This window comes from Lampetra fluviatilis, chromosome 71, assembly GCF_964198595.1.
Source record: "Lampetra fluviatilis chromosome 71, kcLamFluv1.1, whole genome shotgun sequence".
Classification (NCBI taxonomy): Eukaryota; Metazoa; Chordata; class Hyperoartia; order Petromyzontiformes; family Petromyzontidae; genus Lampetra; species Lampetra fluviatilis.
Window position 1 is genome coordinate 2,196,628 of NC_136345.1, and position 19,584 is coordinate 2,216,211.

The 19,584-nt window shown below is 45.8% G+C and overlaps 1 protein-coding gene and 1 pseudogene across 2 annotated transcripts in view; both read left to right on the top strand.

Annotated features, from left to right (window-relative positions):
* The window catches only part of LOC144953023 (uncharacterized), a 20,036-nt pseudogene extending 13,416 nt beyond the window's left edge, over positions 1-6,620 (top strand). The window contains exon 3 of the transcript XR_013640740.1: positions 4,928-6,620. The product of XR_013640740.1 is annotated as an uncharacterized LOC144953023 (transcript). The remainder of the gene's footprint in view (positions 1-4,927) is intronic.
* The window catches only part of LOC144952964 (uncharacterized), a 24,780-nt gene extending 5,196 nt beyond the window's left edge, over positions 1-19,584 (top strand). Inside the window, 2 exon segments of the mRNA XM_078883449.1 lie at positions 18,220-19,140; positions 19,142-19,584. Of these exon segments, the coding sequence (XP_078739575.1) occupies positions 18,220-19,140; positions 19,142-19,525 (1,305 nt within the window). The 3' untranslated portion in view covers positions 19,526-19,584.

Below are 19,584 nucleotides of genomic sequence, written 5' to 3' on the forward strand. Positions count from 1 at the left end.
CAAAAAATGTCCGGGTCCAGGCTTGCCACTTCTAATTTTAGTTGACTTAATTTAATCACAAGCCCTCTGATGTTGACGTGTAGAACACCAACACCTTTTCTGCCAGAAAAATCTACATAATTATACGATTTCTTTACATTTGGGCCAGGATGAAGCGCAATACCACCCAGAAATAAGAAAAGTAGAATTAATAGTTTGCACAGGTATTTTCTGTGAAAGGATGAAGAGCGGCGAACCTTGGATGAATATCAGCAGCTCGCAGGTGGTGATATTCTTAAGAGCAGAATGAAGTTTGGAAGGAGTGCTGGTGAAGTAATGGGGCAAAGATAAGGTTGAAAAGGTTTCAATGATGGAGTGTAGAATTGTCTATAAGCTGTTTAATTAGCAGGTGTAGTGGCAAATTGAGCAACAAGTATGGATGCGAAGTAACGAGGGTAGCCGTTTGTAGAGTTGAGTGTGGCACTAGATATGGCCGGGAGGGACAGCAGTAGAATATACAGCAGGACGATTGCCATCTTTCAAATATCAGGGATACACATAGTTTAACACATGAGCGAAAAATATATATACTTGTAGGCCGAGCGCGGGAAACGTCTTGCCACACTCGCCACACATGCACGGCTTCTCACCCGTGAGCACTATTGGTCACAGCATTGGAGGTGACGCAGAAGAGGTTGGCGCGCTCATTTATGGCCTTGAGCTTCTCGCTGCACTCGGGCGGCAGCTGAAGGTTTTCCAGGTCGTTGAGCGAGCGCTGGAGGGCGGCTCCGTGCTTGCCGATCAGGTCGTTGCATGTGCTCATATCCTCGAGCTTGGAGGACAGCGAGCGGAGCGTGGTCTGCAGTTCCCTCTGCCGGCCTGTGCGCCTGATTTTTCATCGCCCGAGTCATAAGCTTGCAGCACGCTTGTAGAGCCAGCCCTCCTTCACCACCGTCACCTCCGCTATGGCGTCGTAGTCCTGCCTTGGCTCTCTCGGTCTGCTCAAGCACTCCGCCACAGACTCTCCGTGCACTTCACACGAGCATGAGCGACGCGTCACTCCTCACCACCACGACCACGGCGGTCCGCATGGCCCTGGGTGCTGCTCCCTGTGACTTCGGGTGACAAAGGCGGCCGGGCCTGGTTCTACCCACACACCTCCTCCTGTGCTATGCCGGCCCCCATTTATACTGCTCGGGAACAGCACGTTAAGGCTAAATGTGGGTCTTCGTCTGAGTGTGGTTGTGTGCAAGTCAACCCGTGGCACCTGGGTCGTGCACATAGCCTGGCACAAGCGTCGTGGTGACGTCACCGCCACTTAGTGGCAAATTGCGGTTGTCACCATTTGTGTGTGGGTGTTTGTGAGTGTTGAGTTGAATATCTGCTCTTTTTGTTACGTCCTGGGAGTCCTGCCTACGACCCGTCCTGGGTGTCACCAGGCCGCCTCGTGTGAGCAGCTCACAAATCTACGTTGAACTTCTTTCGCACCGTACACAGCTGACCGCGATAATCGGAGTTGCGGGGGAAGGACAACAAACTAAGCACGCAAACAAACTGTTCTAGAGAAAATAGTTTTCAATCTGCCCCAGTGGCTTCCTCATTCATTCATAAACCGTAAAGGATAATACATACACAATACGAAAAGCTTATAGCCTAGGGCTTTAGACAATGCGCTGGCGAACTAGCTGTTTTAGACAAATTTCAGGGTGCTGATTCCAAATCTGATCTCAGATTTGCTCTATCACATCTCATTTTTATGCTATCGGCATACCCCATTTTCATTTATTTTACCCGAAATTAGCTCTGTCACTTATGATTTCAAGTTGTTGCGAGTTAGTGACTGCTTTAGTGCAAAATATGGTGCTGTATTTTTAGGATAGTGTGTTTATAATATAATTTTATGTAGATATCCACATTTATTTAATATTTTTCTTCTGCAGGGCGTGATCTAACAATGGCTACAACATCCGAAAGAAGGAAATGCAGTAATGGCCCAGATATCTTCTGCTACATCTGTGGCAGCTTCACTTTTTAGGATCAAAGGCGCAACATCAATACCTTTGTCAAGAAGGATTATCTTGCCTACTTTAAAGTACGAATTGGAGACCAAGACAAAAATTGGGCTCCTCACAAAGTGTGTAAAACCTGTGTTGAAACTTTGCGATCATGGTCTAAAGGAAAGAATGCTAAGCTGAAGTTTGGTGTGCCAATGGTTTGGAGAGAACCTACAAACCATTTGGATAACTGCTACTTCTGCCTTGTGAATGTAAAAGGTTTCAATAAGAAAAACAAACAACACTTACAATACCCAGATATCCCATCTGCCAGACGACCAGTTGAGCACTGAGGAAATACCTGTGCCTGTATTTACTGAGCTACCAGAGATTGATGTTGAATCCCGCAGTTTACCTGCTTCTACAGATGATGATGATGCTCAGATCGAATTTACGCCATCTGATGCAGATTGTGATAAAATGTATCTGTTTAGTCAGCCTGAATTGAATGATCTTGTAAGATATTTGGATTTGCCAAAGCAGTCTGATGAATTGTTGGCTTCCAGGCTGCAAGAGAAAGGACTACTCAGACCTGGCACTACTGTCCCCTTTTATCGTAACAGAGAAGCAGTACTTCCATTCAGATGGTCAACTTGTTTATTGTAATGATGTTGAAGAGCTTCTTCTCAATATGGGACTGCCCGCATATGATTCAAGTGAATTGAGACTTTTTATTGACAGTAGTACAAGGAGTTTGAAATGTGTGTTACTTCACAACAGAAATATATATGGTTCAATCCCAATAGGACACTCTGTAAAAATGAATGAAGAGTATGCCAACATCAAGATTGTTCTGGATAGATTGGAATACCATGTTCATGGATGGCTAATTTGTGTTGCTTTGAAAATGGTTAATTTTCTGCTGGGTCAGCAAGAAGGTCACACCAAATACCATTGTTTCCTGTGCTACTGAGACAGTAGGGCTACATTAGAACACTAGGTTAAAAAGAACTGGCCACCAAGAATGAGTTTGACGCCTGGTGACAAGAACATCAAGAATGAGCCTCTGGTTGATAGGAAATTTTTTTTATTTCCCCCACTGCACATAAAACTTGGGTTAATGAAGCAATTCGTCAAAGCTCTTGATCACACTGGAGACTGCTTCAGCTATATATGTTCAACCTTTTCAAGTCTCAGTGCCGAGAAGAAAAGGCAGGAATATTTGATGGCCCTCAAAAAAGAACACTCATCAGGGATCCACACTTTGTTATAACAATGACTGCGGCAGAGGCTAGAGCTTGGAATGCATTATCTGATGTGGTGCGGAATTTTCTTGAGAACAGGAAAGCGGACAACTATCGCGAGATTGTGGAGGAGCTGCTCTTGAGTTTCCAAGCACTTGAATGTAGAATGAGCATCAAGGTTCACTACTTACATAGTCACTTGGCCCAGTTTCCAGAGAACATGGGTCACGTGAGCGAAGAGCAAGGTGAACGCTTTCGTCAAGACATTAAAGTTATGGAAGAACGTTACCAAGGCCGATGGGACTCAAACATGATGGCAGATTACTGCTGGTCCTTGATGAGAGACATTCCACAATCTGTACATCGGAGATCATCAAAGAAAAGGTCGTTTATGCAGATGTAACATCACTATTGTGAATGACCTTTTTGTACATATTTTTCTTATCTTCACAATTCAATTCTTACATGGTAATATGCATTCACTCACATTAATATGCAGTCACTCTCACAACTTTGTGCTACGGCTCATTAAATGTTTGTTTCATTATTATTGTATCTTATCTTATTCTTGTATGGATGTCTGTTTAGCTATTCGTATATGAGCATACATTTGCTGTTTTTATTGAAAATGCAATATTTGATATCTCAAAAACCTGAAAACTGATGCCAGATTTGGAATCAGCACCCCAAAATAACCTTAAATCCATTAGAATACCTTATGCCAGAAAATGCGTGACCGGTGTCATTTTTAACTCAATAAACAAATAAAATAAACCCAACATTTGAATAAATATCCTTGTATTTGTATTACAATAAATATAGACACGTACATTTATATTTTAAAGTGCATAAATGTACACAAATTAACAAAAAAAACAATACAAAAGCTGAGTGCTTTAGTCAAGGCACTAACAGACTAGGCCCTAAATCACATTCAAATTCATTAACACAAAATAAACGTAGTTAATAAACCTTACAATTAGAATAAATACACATTCATTTGTATTGTAATGAATACCGTAATGAATACAGACACGTACATTTATATTGACACTAGTGGTGAGTACCCGGCGTTGCCCGGGCCAAAAAGGCAGACACACACATGTAGTTACACACACAAATCGACTGACACATACACATAGAGTTACACGCACATATCGACTCACACACATACATAGACTGAACAACAACAACCGCCATTCGCCAGTAAGTGGTGGTGACATCACCACAACGCTTGCAACGCTTGTGCCAGGCTATGTGCACCTTGAGGCCACGTAAAGTGTGGGACGCCTGCTGGCAGGAGGTCACGGGGCAGACCCAGATGGCACAGGTCGACTGACTGAGACGACTGGCTGATGCATCACCTGTGCCCCCTACTGTGGCAACTTGCTGTGCTTTACCCACCCGGCGCTCCGCTCGTTGTGAGCGTCGCTCCTCTGCCCTCCGTTGTTGTTGGAGGGCGACTGTTAAAAGTCATTTTCAAGATACTAGGGCTTCCAGGCTGACCATTTGCTCTCTCATTGTGTGCCCATGTGATGAATTTGGGAATCTTTTTCACTCTTATCATGAATATATGAATGAGTATAGACGTGCAAGTCATGTGTGACTGTGTATATATGCATTCTTTTGTGCCTCGATATTGACGTAGATGGTCTGGATATACATTTTTTCTGTCTGCAGCTGACGGTTCCTCTGACACTTCCTCTGCAGAATTGGTTTGATGGAGCAAAGGCACTCAGCGCAGCTCGGTACAAAAAGGCAACAATGCAACCAGTGTGCATACAGCACGGATCATGTTGGACATCTGATACAGCACCAGAGAACTCACACAGGAGAGAAACCCTTCAAGTGCAGTGTGTGTGGGAAGGCATTTTCATATTCATCTGCTCTTAAAACACACCGGAAAACACACACAGGAGAAAAACCCTTCAAGTGCAGTCTGTGCGCGAAGGTGTTTTCACGGTCATCTTCTCTTGTATTACATCAGAGAACACACACGGGAGAGAAACCCTTCAGTTGCACTCTGTGTGGGAAGGCGTTTGCAAATTCACAACATCTTAAATTACACCAGAGAACACACACGGGAGAGAAACCCTTCAAGTGCACTGTGTGTGACAAGGAATTTGAACGGCCATCATGTCTTCATAGACACCAGAGAACACACACAAGAGAGAAACCCTTCAGTTGCCCTCTGTGTGTGAAGGCGTTTGCAAATTCACAACATCTTAAATTACACCAGAGAACACACACGGGAGAGAAACCCTTCAAGTGCACTGTGTGTGACAAGGCATTTGCACAATCACCAACTCTTCAATCACACCAGAGAACACACACGGGAGAGAAACCCTTCAGTTGCACTGTGTGGGAAGGCGTTTGCACAGTCATCAATTCTTAAACATCACCAGAGGACACACAATCATCAAAAGATCCCCAAGAAATGGAGTCTGAAATCGGCTTGTGAAAGTCAAAGTGCTGCAGTGAGCCCATCCCTCATGAAACCAGAAGTGAATCCCAGCTTGGACACTTTTAAAGGTATCAAGGTGAAATGTGAAGAGGCGAAGGTGAAATGTGAAGAAAGGATGAAGAGCTAAGAGATGAAGGTGAAATGTGAGAAAGTGATGGTGAAAAGCGAAGAAGTGATGGTGAAAAGCGAAGAAGTGACGGTAAACTGGGAAGATGAAGATTCAACTCAAAAATCGTACCTTTACATCGATGGAGGCAACGTGAAGCAGGAGGAGAATTCTGACTGGGAGGCAGAGCTAGGCAACTCCCAGCAGTTTGTGGAAGTGGAGGTGTGGGTGGACTTCTTAGACAATACAAAGTCAAATGGAGACCCGTTGGATGGGTAGGCTTGAGACAATGAAGCTCCAATAGATGCACCTTTGTCACAGGCCTTTAATGAAAAGGTGAATTTGAACACTGAATTCCTGGGTTCAACCTGCAGAGTAAGAGCGGCGAGTATTTGTTGACCTGTGGGTTGGGTAGATCAATAATCAGGAGCAAGAGCCAATAAGCTTCCAAGTATTCCACTGTTATATTTATATTTGCATTGATATGGTGCTTGCTTAATTGCCTCAGCAACTCAGTTTCATATCTCATCACAAACACTCGAAGAGCACCTTCAAGTGGCAGCTGCCTCTGTGTCATAAGGTGACACTGCTGTCACCTGCATGTGGGCATGAGTCTGTCAGTCGGGGGTGATGATTGATGTGTAATCTTCATTATGTAATTTCTGGATCATGTTTGAAATTGCCCAAATATTGACCATGACACCAACATGCAATGACCTATGCGTTTTGAATGACACAATCGTATGTTTTACATCCACTGTTAAGCAGACGGTGCATATTTTGTTAAATGTTACTGGAGTAGCCAGACGTGCCTGTCGGATTTGAACCTTGAACCTCTGCAATAAATAGAGAATGTGCTTCTACTTGGATTCCCTCAATCTGAGTGTAGGCATGACAGCCTGAATGTTTCTAACTGGCGCAGATGTTCCATTTAGAGGGGTCCACGTTTCACATGCCTACAGAAGGGAGGGCAAAACTGGCCGAGAAGAACCGAAGCTTCATGCGGAGCGACAGACCAGGTAGCTTCCACACAGCATAGCGCAGCCGATGAAAAGAATGCCGCCCGACTGATTCGGACCACCCACACACTACACACGCAGTGTACCCACAAGGTCTACACACACCATGTACACAGCGTACACACAGTTTACCCACACAGTATACAGTCTGTACACGCACAGTGTATACACACAGTAACAACCGCCATTCGCCACTAAGTGGTGGTGACGTCACCACGGCGCTTGTGCCAGGCTATGTGCACGGGGCAGATCCAGGTGTCATGGGTCGACTGACTTAAATGACTGGCCAATGCACCACCTGTGCCCCCGACTGCGCCAACAAACAGTGTCCACACACAATGTTCACGTTGTTGTTGAGCTCACGCACCCAATGGGTTTCTGTTCAAGAGAGGGAGCCACAGAAATGGAATCTAAATAAACTTGAACTCTAACCCTGATCTCGCTCTCTGACGTCACCCCTCATTAACTCGGCATGATATGCGAGGGGGAGGTGTCCTCCATTAGTGACGTCATGTCACCGAGGTATTTACACCCCCCCCCACCGGGATTTTGAGCGTGACGTCACGTCTACCGATTTCCGTTCCAGTAAAATGCTTATATGGGACGGGGTCAGCAGCCAAGCACCATCACCTGACATGGGCCCCTCTCATTAACATAATTTATTCAGTTACTCTGCTGCTCGTTGGAGGAGAGAATTGTGTGAACCCCACAAGTGACGTCATGTCACCTCCTGCTGCCGCATGACGTCACGAGTTACCAGGTTGCTGCTCCGCGCACGCTCGCTCACTGCGATCCGAGGTGAGAAGTTTACATTGTGGTGGTTGTTGTGGTTGTGGTGATTGTTGTTGTAGTTGTTATTGTGGTTGTTGTTGAGGTGGTTGTTCTTGTGAACCCAGGTAGAGCCTCGCTCCTTCTCCCTGTCGTAGAGTTATCAATTGAGTAGCAGCGAGTATGGAATCGATGTCCAGGTTGGAACATTACAACGCGGGGCCTTGCCTCCTGCCCTCGCCTGATCGCATTTGCTTTAATTCTCTGCTTCAGTTGAATTTGTCTTCACCTGGCTCACTACTTTGAAACTTTGTTTTCTTTTAAACATTTCTACGTTTTAATTCTATTTACCAGGCATAGCCCACTTGAGCTACACCGCTCTTTTTCAGAAGCGACCTGCCCACAACACAGTGGGCTTATCAACGTGTGGAAATGTTTATCGGTTAAATACTCTAAACGCGTGGTGATGTTGACTCTAAATGTGCAGGGAAAAACGCAGGATCCGGAGGAAAATCCACGCGACCACAGAGAGAGAGGGACACGCAAACTCCAAATATACAGCCATAATACAGGTTTGTTTGGGATTGATCGCGTAAATAAATAAATGTGCCGTTAACCCCGCCACCACCCGACACAGCCAATTAGTAAGGGGTTTGTCACGTAAACAGAACGTGGGCAGTGCGTCACTAGTACAGCACTAATGTGTAGTGTAGTGTATAGTTGTGTATAGTATAGTGTAGTGTATAGTTGTGTATAGTTGTGTGAAGTGTAGTGTATAATGTAGTGTATAGTTGTGTATAGTGTAGTGTACTAGTACAGCATATCAGTGTGTTGGAGAGCCAAGCCACAACATTTACAATCTAAGTACAACGTTTTGATAGTAATTCCAACCAGCTTCATCAGACGACAGCCAAATGTTGCGGCTTGGCTCTGTGAGAATATAAATCGGCTCGCTGGGTTCATAGCGCAGCACGCTAACCGTTTCACTACTGCTCCCCACTCACTCACAAACTTCATCGGAAGTATAGTATTTATCCAGCAATAACTTAAGTTACCCTGCTTAGCTCAGGTATCAGTAGTCAAACATTAAGAGTAATGTCTTGCCATGCTGGCTTTCATTACAATTGAATTCTGCCAATGAAGTCTGTAGATGTGTGTATATTGTCTGTAGATGTGTGTATAATAGCAGGGCTTATTTGTTTCATAATGAGGACAGCTTTTAAATACGTTGCCCACATTCTTTGATGATTTTTATGATTTTGGGAAAGCCCGTCTAAAGCTGCGTGACCAGGAATCGGAGCCATTTCCTGTTCAACTTGGCTTGTGACAGAAATTCACTCTGGCCCCATGCATTACATTACAGAGCATCTTCAATAATTGTCGTTTGAGAAGCTCTCAATGGCCATAAAAATAAATTGCATTTGTTACGGTTAAAATGATGCGCGCATCGATGCCTAGTTATAGTTAAGGGATCGTTCCCTGGTCAACCATGTTATATCTGCTGATGATCTGGTCATGGCTACTCAATGAAATGGGGTTAGAGAATCTTGTTCTGTGCTTGGATAATTCCATCATGAAATGGGGCCTTTCGTATGTTCCACAAAAATAAATCACCTGCCTGGGAATTTGATTTCATACAATACTGTACCTGCTCAACTCTCCATGAGTAATCAGGCAGTTCTACAAGTGGTGGAGGAGCTCCCATGCCTGGTTAATGTGTTCACGACCAGCTCTGGTTTGGCAGCCAAAGTCTCACTTTAAATTAGTCGAGCAGCATTCTTTCATTATACTGTGTAACACTGCGTGGAAGCTGCCTGGACTTTTGCGCCATACAAAGCTGAGTGTCCATCACCAAGGTCTAGTCTGTCCGAGACCATCCCTCTCCGTTCCATTCTGGCATCGCACCCACCTCTCACTCGTCGTACTGTGGATGGTGGGCGCACAGGACGGTGCCACGCAGCCATTCCAGGCTGGGTCCAAATGGGTTACGTGGGTCACTGAGCCACCAGGCCTCATTCCACGAGTGATATCAATATACAATATCTGTAACGAAGCCCCCCAATAGACTGCCCCTGGAACTCTATCGGGCACGTCCCACTGAGGGAAGTCCCCGGGGCCCGGGCCAGGACATGCTGGTGGGAATGTCGCTTGGCTGGCTTGGGAACGCCTGGGAATTCCCCAGGAAGATCCAGAGTCTGTCGCAAGGGAAAGGGAAGTCTGGACTGCCCTACTAAATGTGCTGCCGCTACAACCCTCACCAAGACAAGAGGATTTAGAAATAAACGAACAAACAAAGCTGTGAGTCTTCTTGGCCACAGATATTACTCCTTTCTCTGTGGATGCAAAATATTAACTTACTTAAAGGACCGTCTGTTCTGGCTTATAATTAAGACTGGCCAGCCTATGATTCCCTCTATTGAACCAAACAAGATTGTATTAGAACCTTACAGATCCCTAAAATATCAGTACAGAACATAATCAGCGAGTTTCTTTGGGAGGCCAAGCTGCATTGGTTGGGTCATGAATCCCGCATAAACAGACAGCATGCTCAAGCATCTTCTGTTAGTCCAGGTGTTACGAGCTAAACAGGCATGGCATTGGCTTGAGAAGAGATTGGAGGATGTGGAGGTGATCAGACCTGCTGATGACTGGTACCAGGAGTGTCATGATCAGCCTCTGTGGAGGAGGCCCGTGATATATGCTGCGGGGCAGTTGGAGATATTTGCTCTGCAACAATAGTGAGATCGGAGGAGCAACGCTCACATGAATGGGTGAAACGCCGGGTGCCTAAAATGCAGCAAGACAGTGTGAAGCACAGCTGGTGCATCTGTCAAACATCTCAGTCATTCATCCCTTGACACCTGGATCATTCCAATGACCTGCTGACAAGTGATCCACACTTACATGGCATTCATGTGAAATGTATGTGTAGTGAGTTCAACTGAGTCGCAGACGTACACTTGGAGGCAACACATTTATTTAACACCAACACACGGGGTAACTGCCCCTTAACAGAATAACAACCTGTGGTGGTGACCACCAGGCTAACTGCACTAATTACAACGTAACGAGCTACTACGGACCGGGACCACAGCTCGGGTCCAGTTCCACATGTTGTAGACTTGGTGGAACGTAGACGAACGTTTCTTTAGGTTGAACAACAACGCCGGTTCCTCTGGGGGACCCGGCTTATATTTTTTGCGGTGTGGCTGGCTCCGCCCTTGGCCACGACCACCTTTCAGAATCCTCGAGCAGGATCTGGACCCCGACCACGTGACCACCCCTAGCCCCCACTTTGGGCCCCTTTGTGGACTTAGCTTGTCACGTGCCCTCTCGGGTCAACCAGAGTGCCATGGCCTTTCGTAACCTCATTCCTACGGCCGGCACTCCCACACCCTATCCTGTAGGGCCGGCACTACACGCCAAGCGTGGTGCCATCCGGCGATATCAATCAGCGCTCACCGAGCCCCTCTAGGGCCAGTACTACACTCACCATAATGGTATCCGCGATGTCGTTACACCGCACGCCGTGCCTCTCTAGAGCCGGCACTACACAGTGACATCCCGCAATGTCACTACATCTGTAAGAGTTTATTTATGTGGGGAGCGGTGGCGTAGTTATTACACTGTGTAACAATAAAACATTTTTGTTCCTGGGTAGTGTTATTTCCTAATTGCATATACCTCAAATGTACAGGAAATGCTATTATTCCCCACAAACTTTGCTTTTGTGACTAGGACAGTGATAATTCTAGATTTGAAGCTTTCGTGACTGCAATGATTCATATTCTCAGGTTTTTTCGGTAAAGTCACGTAGGTAAAACATTAAAAGTAATGAAAGTAAAATAAAACAAAACAAAAATAAAAATAAAATTCACGACGTTTCGGAGGCAACACAAGTCTCCGTCATCAGGTGGGACCGTCACAGCCAGATTAGCTGCATCAAGTGAAGCAATGATTCAAGATGTAATCCCTTATAAGCAAGTTGAAGGGGGGGAGGAGAGGGGGGGGAGTTCATCAGAATGTGGTAGCCAATGAATGGAACGTATCGGGAGGGAGGGGGGTGGGAGGGGGAGGGAGCCAACAAAACATTTGGCGACGGCTTGGACGCGGCTGCTGCGCACGCCAACACAATGGGCAGAGAGGGGGGAGGGGAGGTCTGATACACATGATAGAACAAAGGAACGAAAATGCCCATGTTTATACCAATGCAGGCTGAAAAATGAAGAGAGTACTGTTAAAAATAACTGGGGATGTTAACACTCGGTGAAGTAAATTAAAATAGTGCCTGTCAGATAAGATGGTCCAAAAAGTGTAATTAAGTCTTTTTTGCGTGGTTAATAACATCTTTCCAGTGATTACTGAGTTTGTACCCATCATCACGGTTGAAATTATGTCTGTGTTTGTATATTTGTATGGCTTCGTGTACAAACCTTTGATGGTAGCCAGGAGGCTTGCAGAGAACCTTGGTCTCGGAAAAGACAATATCATGAGAGCCCGCCGAGTTGTAGCAATGATCGGCAACGGCCGAAGAATCAGTTCTGCCGTGTTTCAGATCTGACTTGTGCTCGCGGACACGATCAGCAACATGACGATTTTGTTTCTCCAATGTAGCAATCACCACAAATGCAACTCAGTTTGTAGACTCCAGGATACTGTAAGTCAGGAACGACATCCTTCACAGATGGAATCAGATCACGGATTTTATGCACTGTGCTGAATCGGACTTGGATCTTATGTTTGTTTAGAATTTTGGAGATCTTTTTGGTCACGCCTGCTATGTATGGTAACGTGATAGTTTTGGTCGGAGTTTCATGTGGTTGTTTCTGTGTGGTGGGAGAGACAGCTTGGCGGATAGTACGGTCAGAGTATCCGTTCATCCTGAGGGCCCGATGTACATGTCTTAATTCATCAGTCAGGTGGTGTTGGTCAGAAATGCCATGGGCTCTGTGGTATAGCGTTTTGATGAGAGAATTCTTTTGAGATGGGTGGTGGTGGGAACCATCGGCGGCAAGACCTCCCAGACTCTATGGTCTTCCTAAAATCCATAAAGAAGGCACCCCGCTACGACCCATCGTGTCGACGATAAACTCTCCGACGTACAAACTAGCCCGTTTTCTATCAGATACTCTGCTCCCCTTCACAGGCAAGACCTCTTCGGCAGTACTCAACTCAACCCAATTAGTCTCTATGGTTAAGGACATGGTACTATCTCCTGATGACATTCTCGTCAGCTTTGATGTAGTATCTTTGTTTACCAAAGTCCCAGTACCGGACACCCTAACAATAATTGAGGACTTAGTCCAACAGGGATTGAATTCTGATGTACCTGCGCTGGTTAGGCATTGCCTCACCAACACCTATTTTACCTGGAATGGCACCTTCTACAAACAGAATGAGGGTACCCCTATGGGCTCCCCCTTGTCACCAGTTATAGCCAACATTTTCATGGAAAAGTTTGAATCAGACGCCATCCAGACATCCACCCTGCGTCCTTCCCTGTGGAAGAGATATGTGGATGACACTTTCGTCATCTGGCCACATGGCCTCCCAGCATTGAACCACTTCTTGGACCACATCAATTCTAGACACCCATCTATCAGATTCACCATGGAAGTGGAGAAAGACGGTAAACTACCATTCTTGGATATTCTGTTTAAGAGGAGGCTTGACGGATCCTTGGGACATTCTGTCTACAGGAAAGCCACCCACACAGATTCCTACCTGAAACCGGATTCCCACCACCACCCATCTCAAAAGAATTCTCTCATCAAAACGCTATACCACAGAGCCCATGGCATTTCTGACCAACACCACCTGACTGATGAATTAAGACATGTACATCGGGCCCTCAGGATGAACGGATACTCTGACCGTACTATCCGCCAAGCTGTCTCTCCCACCACACAGAAACAACCACATGAAACTCCGACCAAAACTATCACGTTACCATACATAGCAGGCGTGACCAAAAAGATCTCCAAAATTCTAAACAAACATAAGATCCAAGTCCGATTCAGCACAGTGCATAAAATCCGTGATCTGATTCCATCTGTGAAGGATGTCGTTCCTGACTTACAGTATCCTGGAGTCTACAAACTGAGTTGCATTTGTGGTGATTGCTACATTGGAGAAACAAAACGTCATGTTGCTGATCGTGTCCGCGAGCACAAGTCAGATCTGAAACACGGCAGAACTGATTCTTCGGCCGTTGCCGATCATTGCTACAACTCGGCGGGCTCTCATGATATTGTCTTTTCCGAGACCAAGGTTCTCTGCAAGCCTCCTGGCTACCATCAAAGGTTTGTACACGAAGCCATACAAATATACAAACACAGACATAATTTCAACCGTGATGATGGGTACAAACTCAGTAATCACTGGAAAGATGTTATTAACCACGCAAAAAAGACTTAATTACACTTTTTGGACCATCTTATCTGACAGGCACTATTTTAATTTACTTCACCGAGTGTTAACATCCCCAGTTATTTTTAACAGTACTCTCTTCATTTTTCAGCCTGCATTGGTATAAACATGGGCATTTTCGTTCCTTTGTTCTATCATGTGTATCAGACCTCCCCTCCCCCCTCTCTGCCCATTGTGTTGGCGTGCGCAGCAGCCGCGTCCAAGCCGTCGCCAAATGTTTTGTTGGCTCCCTCCCCCTCCCACCCCCCTCCCTCCCGATACGTTCCATTCATTGGCTACCACATTCTGATGAACTCCCCCCCCTCTCCTCCCCCCCTTCAACTTGCTTATAAGGGATTACATCTTGAATCATTGCTTCACTTGATGCAGCTAATCTGGCTGTGACGGTCCCACCTGATGACGGAGACTTGTGTTGCCTCCGAAACGTCGTGAATTTTATTTTTATTTTTGTTTTGTTTTATTTTACTTTCATTACTTTTAATGTTTTACCTACGTGACTTTACCGAAAAAACCTGAGAATAGGACAGTGATATTTTGAAATTTACCTATTTTCAATGATAAATTTGTATCTTTTCGTTCACATAAAGTCCTGGTCACAAAAGCAAAGTTTGTGGGGAATAATAGCGATTTTCTATACTTTTTAGGCATAAGCAATAAAAAAAAATAACACTTTGTATGCAGGAACAAAAATTGTGTTACATAGTATTATCATTGTACTAGCGGTTAGTACCCGGCGTTGCCCGGGCGAAAAAGGCAGACACATGTAGTTACACACGCAAATCGACTTGCACACACAGAGTTACACGCACAAATCGACTGACACATATATAACATAGACTGAACAAAAACCGCCATTCACCACTAAGTGGCGGTGACGTCACGACAACGCTTGTGCCAGGCTATGTGCACCTTGAGGCCACATGAAGTGTCGAACGCCCGCTGGCAGGAGGTCAGGGGGCAAACCCAGATGGCACAGATCGACTGACTGAGACGACTGGCTGATGCACCACCTGTGGCCCCTACTGTGGCAACTTTCTGTGCTTTAGCCACCCGGCGGTCCGCTCGTTGTTGTGAGCGTCACTCCTCCGCCCTCCGTTGTTGTTGGAGGGTGACTGATTCCAACTGCCCAGTAGCGTCCTTCAGGAGCCTGCTCCAGAGGCCGATCTTGACACCGTTGGTACCAGTCATCCGCAAGTGGACTCAGCTCCAAGTCATCCTGTACCAGATCACTCCATGTCTTCTCCAGCCCGTGCCGCGCCCGTTTAGCCCCTTCGATCCGGTCGAACAAAAGCTGTTTAGGCATGCGGTGGCTGGCCATGTGGGCTACATGACTCGGGCAACGCAGCCTTGCCTGCTGGAGGTCACCGATGGGACTTTGTCCACATCTTTCAAGGATTTGTGAGCTCCTCACACAATGCAGCCTGGTTAAACCCAGGATGGATCGTAGGCAGGCCATCCTAAATGTTTATAATCGGCGAAGATGTTCCATTAGGGGGTCCAAGTTTCGCAAGCATCGAGAAGGGAAGGAATGACCGTGGCCGAGAAGACCTGAAGCTTCGTACGGAGTGATAGACCAGGTAGCTTCCACACAGTGTTACGCAGCCAATGAAAAGATAATGCAGCTCGACTGATTCGGAGTGAGACCTTTGCTGTTAAACCGGAGCCGGTCATTAGCACACTGGCAAGGTATGGGAAATTCTCCACTGTCTCCACAACTGCCCCATCACCAATTGGGAGTTGTGGGGGTGGAGTGTCCAATGGTACAAAATAGCCAGGCAGGTGCTTAGTTTTGGTGGGGTTGATGGTAAGGCCCCACCTCTTGGTGGCAAGCTCCAGGTTCAGCAGCAGCACCTCGAACTCCTCCTCCGAGTGAGTTGCAATTAGCAGATCATCGGCATACATAACGTGGTTGAACAATAGAGTGCCATCCCTTGACCGCACCCGGGCATCGATCAGCCTCCCATTGTTTCTGTAGCAGATGGGAATTCTTCCGGTACAGGCATTGAAGGCTTGACGAACTACGTGGTCCAAAAATATGTAGAATAATGTGGGAGCCAGAGGACATCCCTGTTGCACCCCAATGTGGAAAGGGAATGGCTCTGACTCACGGCCACGTATTTAGACGCGGGGCGGCTCGCCATCATGAAGGTCCTTAAGGATGGTGATTAGTGGGTCAAGGACTCGGAAAGCACAAAGAGCAACCCAGAGGCCAGGCCTACTGATGGTATCATAGGCCTTGAGCAGGTCAATAAAGCACACGCATGGACTAAGATGCACACATGGACCTACAGACAAGCAAAGAAATGGAGTTACACTGACTAACATGCACATGGACTGAGACACACACATATCGACTCACACAAACACATCGACATACAGACACACACACATATGGACTCACACACACATAGACATGCACTTAAGATACACACACATATATGGATGTACACACATACAGCGACTCACACACACACCGACTCACACAGCAATACGTGGACTCACACACACATTGACGTAAACACACATGTACTTACACACACACATATGGACTAAGACGCACACACATGGACTTACACACACACACAGCGACTGATACGCACACAAATGGACTGACACGCACACTTGGACTGACACACACACATAACCACTTTGACATACACACACACATGGGGCGTTGTCCATTAGAAAAAGACAGACACACACATGGAGTTAAAGACACGCATGGCTCTACACGCACACACATATGGACTCAAAGACACACACATCGACGAATAGCGTGACGTGAGCGATGGAAACAATATAAATTTATTGAAGAAATAATCAAATCACAGACTGGCAGTGAACCGTGGCAGCATCATAAAAGACAGCAAAAAAGGGAAAAATTAGCAACCTAAAAATCCAAAATGAGTTTTGTGTACACAAACATAATTATTGTAACATGTCAACTTGTTTCATAATGGTAAACAATGAACCTGAGTTGTTATCTGCACACAATATCTGGCAACGTATTGTTTAAATCATAATAAGCAATCAACGTGAGTTCTTATCTGCACACAAACATTATTATAGTAATGTTTGTCAACTAATGTGTTTAACAATAGTAAACAATGGACTTGAGTTGTTAGCGTAAGAAGCAATGGACTTTGTACTTACCATAGCCATGTTGAGGCCTTGTGCCATGCGTAGCCCCCGTCCTGGCCTACATTGGTGAGGCAGCAGAGTTGGCACATTGCCAGGCTAGGGGCTGGGCCACTACCCCTCCCCCCAGCATCCCCCGGGCGTGCAAGAATAATTGTATGCAAGCACTGAAATATGATCTACGGAGTCTGCAGTATAAACTGGACGCATCGTGTTGGGGGGGGCAAGAGGACATGACACTGTGAATAAATATCCGCAGCGTTATGTGTGTATGTATTGCCTGTAAAACGCGTAAAAGGAAATGTCCCCCGTGAGCTGGAGCGAACGCGCAGCACTTGGTAGGGTCCGCCCCCCCACGCAATTGGCGTCAGTTGGTACGGTCGATGTCGTGCAATAAGTAAATAATGAATAATAGAAACGGCACAAATGTGTTAATTAAACTACTTTAACGTTTACGGATGGGAAAACGGAATAGCCTATTCCCACCGCGGGGCTTAGGGCGTGTCGCTCGGCAAATTTTTTTCTACGTGAAGGCCACCGTCCGAGAGCCAAATCCCCCGCAAGCGCGACGTTTTGACTTCAAAACAAGCAATTATCATCAGGTGTGTTTTTTTCCACACCTGATAAAGATTGCTTGTGTTGCAGTTGAAACATCGTGAGAATTTAATTGTTTTATATTTTTTATTATTTTGTTTCCCTTCTACGTGACTTTACCGAAAGAACCAAGAATATGAATCCCTGCAGTCACGAAAGCTTTAAATCAAAACAAATAGTATTATTTTCAACAGCCTTTGCTTTGTCAGCTGAATTTAGCTTTCATAAATATTACTTTTGTAGCCAGACAGCCGTTTTGTGTGCTCGGAGTATTGGGTTAACATTCATTTTGAAGATACGAGGGCTTCTAGGCATGTTTGTGACCATTTGCCTTCTCATTGTGTGCCATAACAGCCCGTGTGATGAATTTGGGACACTTTTTCACTATATCATGAATATATGAATAGGTATAGACGTTTGTCTGTGTAAATATGCATTCCTCTGTGTATCGATACTGACGTGTAGATGGTGTTGATATTTTTTTTCTGTCTGCAGCTGTCACTTCCTCTGCAGAATTAGTCTAATGGAGCAAAGGCACTCTGCGCGGCTCAGTGCATACAGCATGGATCGTACTGGAAATTTGACACGGCACCAGAGAACTCGCACAGGAGAGAAACCCTTCAAGTGCAGTGTGTGTGAGAAGGCGTTTGCACTTTCATCTCATCTTGTAGCACACCAGAGAACACACACGGGAGAGAAACCCTTCAAATGCAGTGTGTGTGGGAAGGCATTTGCACGTTCATCTTGTCTTGTAATACACCAGAGAACACACACGGGAGAGAAACCCTTCAAGTGCAGTGTGTGTGGGAAGGCATTTGCACATTCATTTTCTCTTGTAGCACACCAGAGAACGCACACAGGAGAGAAACCCTTCAAATGCAGTGTGTGTGGGAAGGCGTTTGCACAGTCAACTACTCTTGTAGAACACCAGAGAACACACACAGGAGAGAAACCTCTCAAGTGCAGTGTGTGTGGGAAGGCGTTTGCACAGTCATCTACTCTTGCAAAACACCAGATAATACACACGGCAAAGAAACCCTTCAAGTGCAGTGTGTGTGGGAAGGGGTTTGCACGCTCATCTACTCTTGTAGACCACCAGAGAACACACACAGGAGAGAAACCCTTCAAGTGCAGTGTTTGTGGTAGGGCATTTGCACTTTCATCTCCTCTTGTAGCACACCAAAGAACACACACGGGAGAGAAACCCTTCAAATGCAGTGTTTGTGGGAAGGCGTTTGCACAGTCATCTACTCTTGGAATACACCAGAGAACACACACGGGAGAGAAACCCTTCAAGTGCAGTGTGTGTGGGAAGGCGTTTGCACGTTCATCTCCTCTTGTAGCACACCAGAGAACACACACGGGAGAGAACCCCTTCAGGTGCACTCCTTGCGGGAAGACCTTTGCACTTTTCATCAAATCTTCATGCACACCAGAGAACACACAAGCATCAGAAGATCCAGAAGGAGTGGAGTCTGAAATCGGCTTGTGAAAGTCAAAGTGCCGCAATGAGCCCATCCCTCATTAAACAAGAACCGGAAGAAAATCCCAGCTTAGACACTTTTAAAGGTATCAAGGTGAAATATGAAGAGGTGAAGGTGAAATGTGAAGAAGTGATGGTCAAGAGCGAAGAAGTGAAGGTAAAATGTGAAGATGAAGATTCAACTCCAAAATCAGACCTTCACATCGATAGAGGCAACGTGAAGCAGGAGGAGAATTCTGACTGTGAGGCAGAGCGAGGCAACTCCCAGCAGTTTGTGGAAGTTGAGGTGTGGGTGGACTTCCTCTGAAACAATACAAAGTCAAATGGAGACCCGGTAGATGTGTAGCTTGAGATGATGTCGCTCCA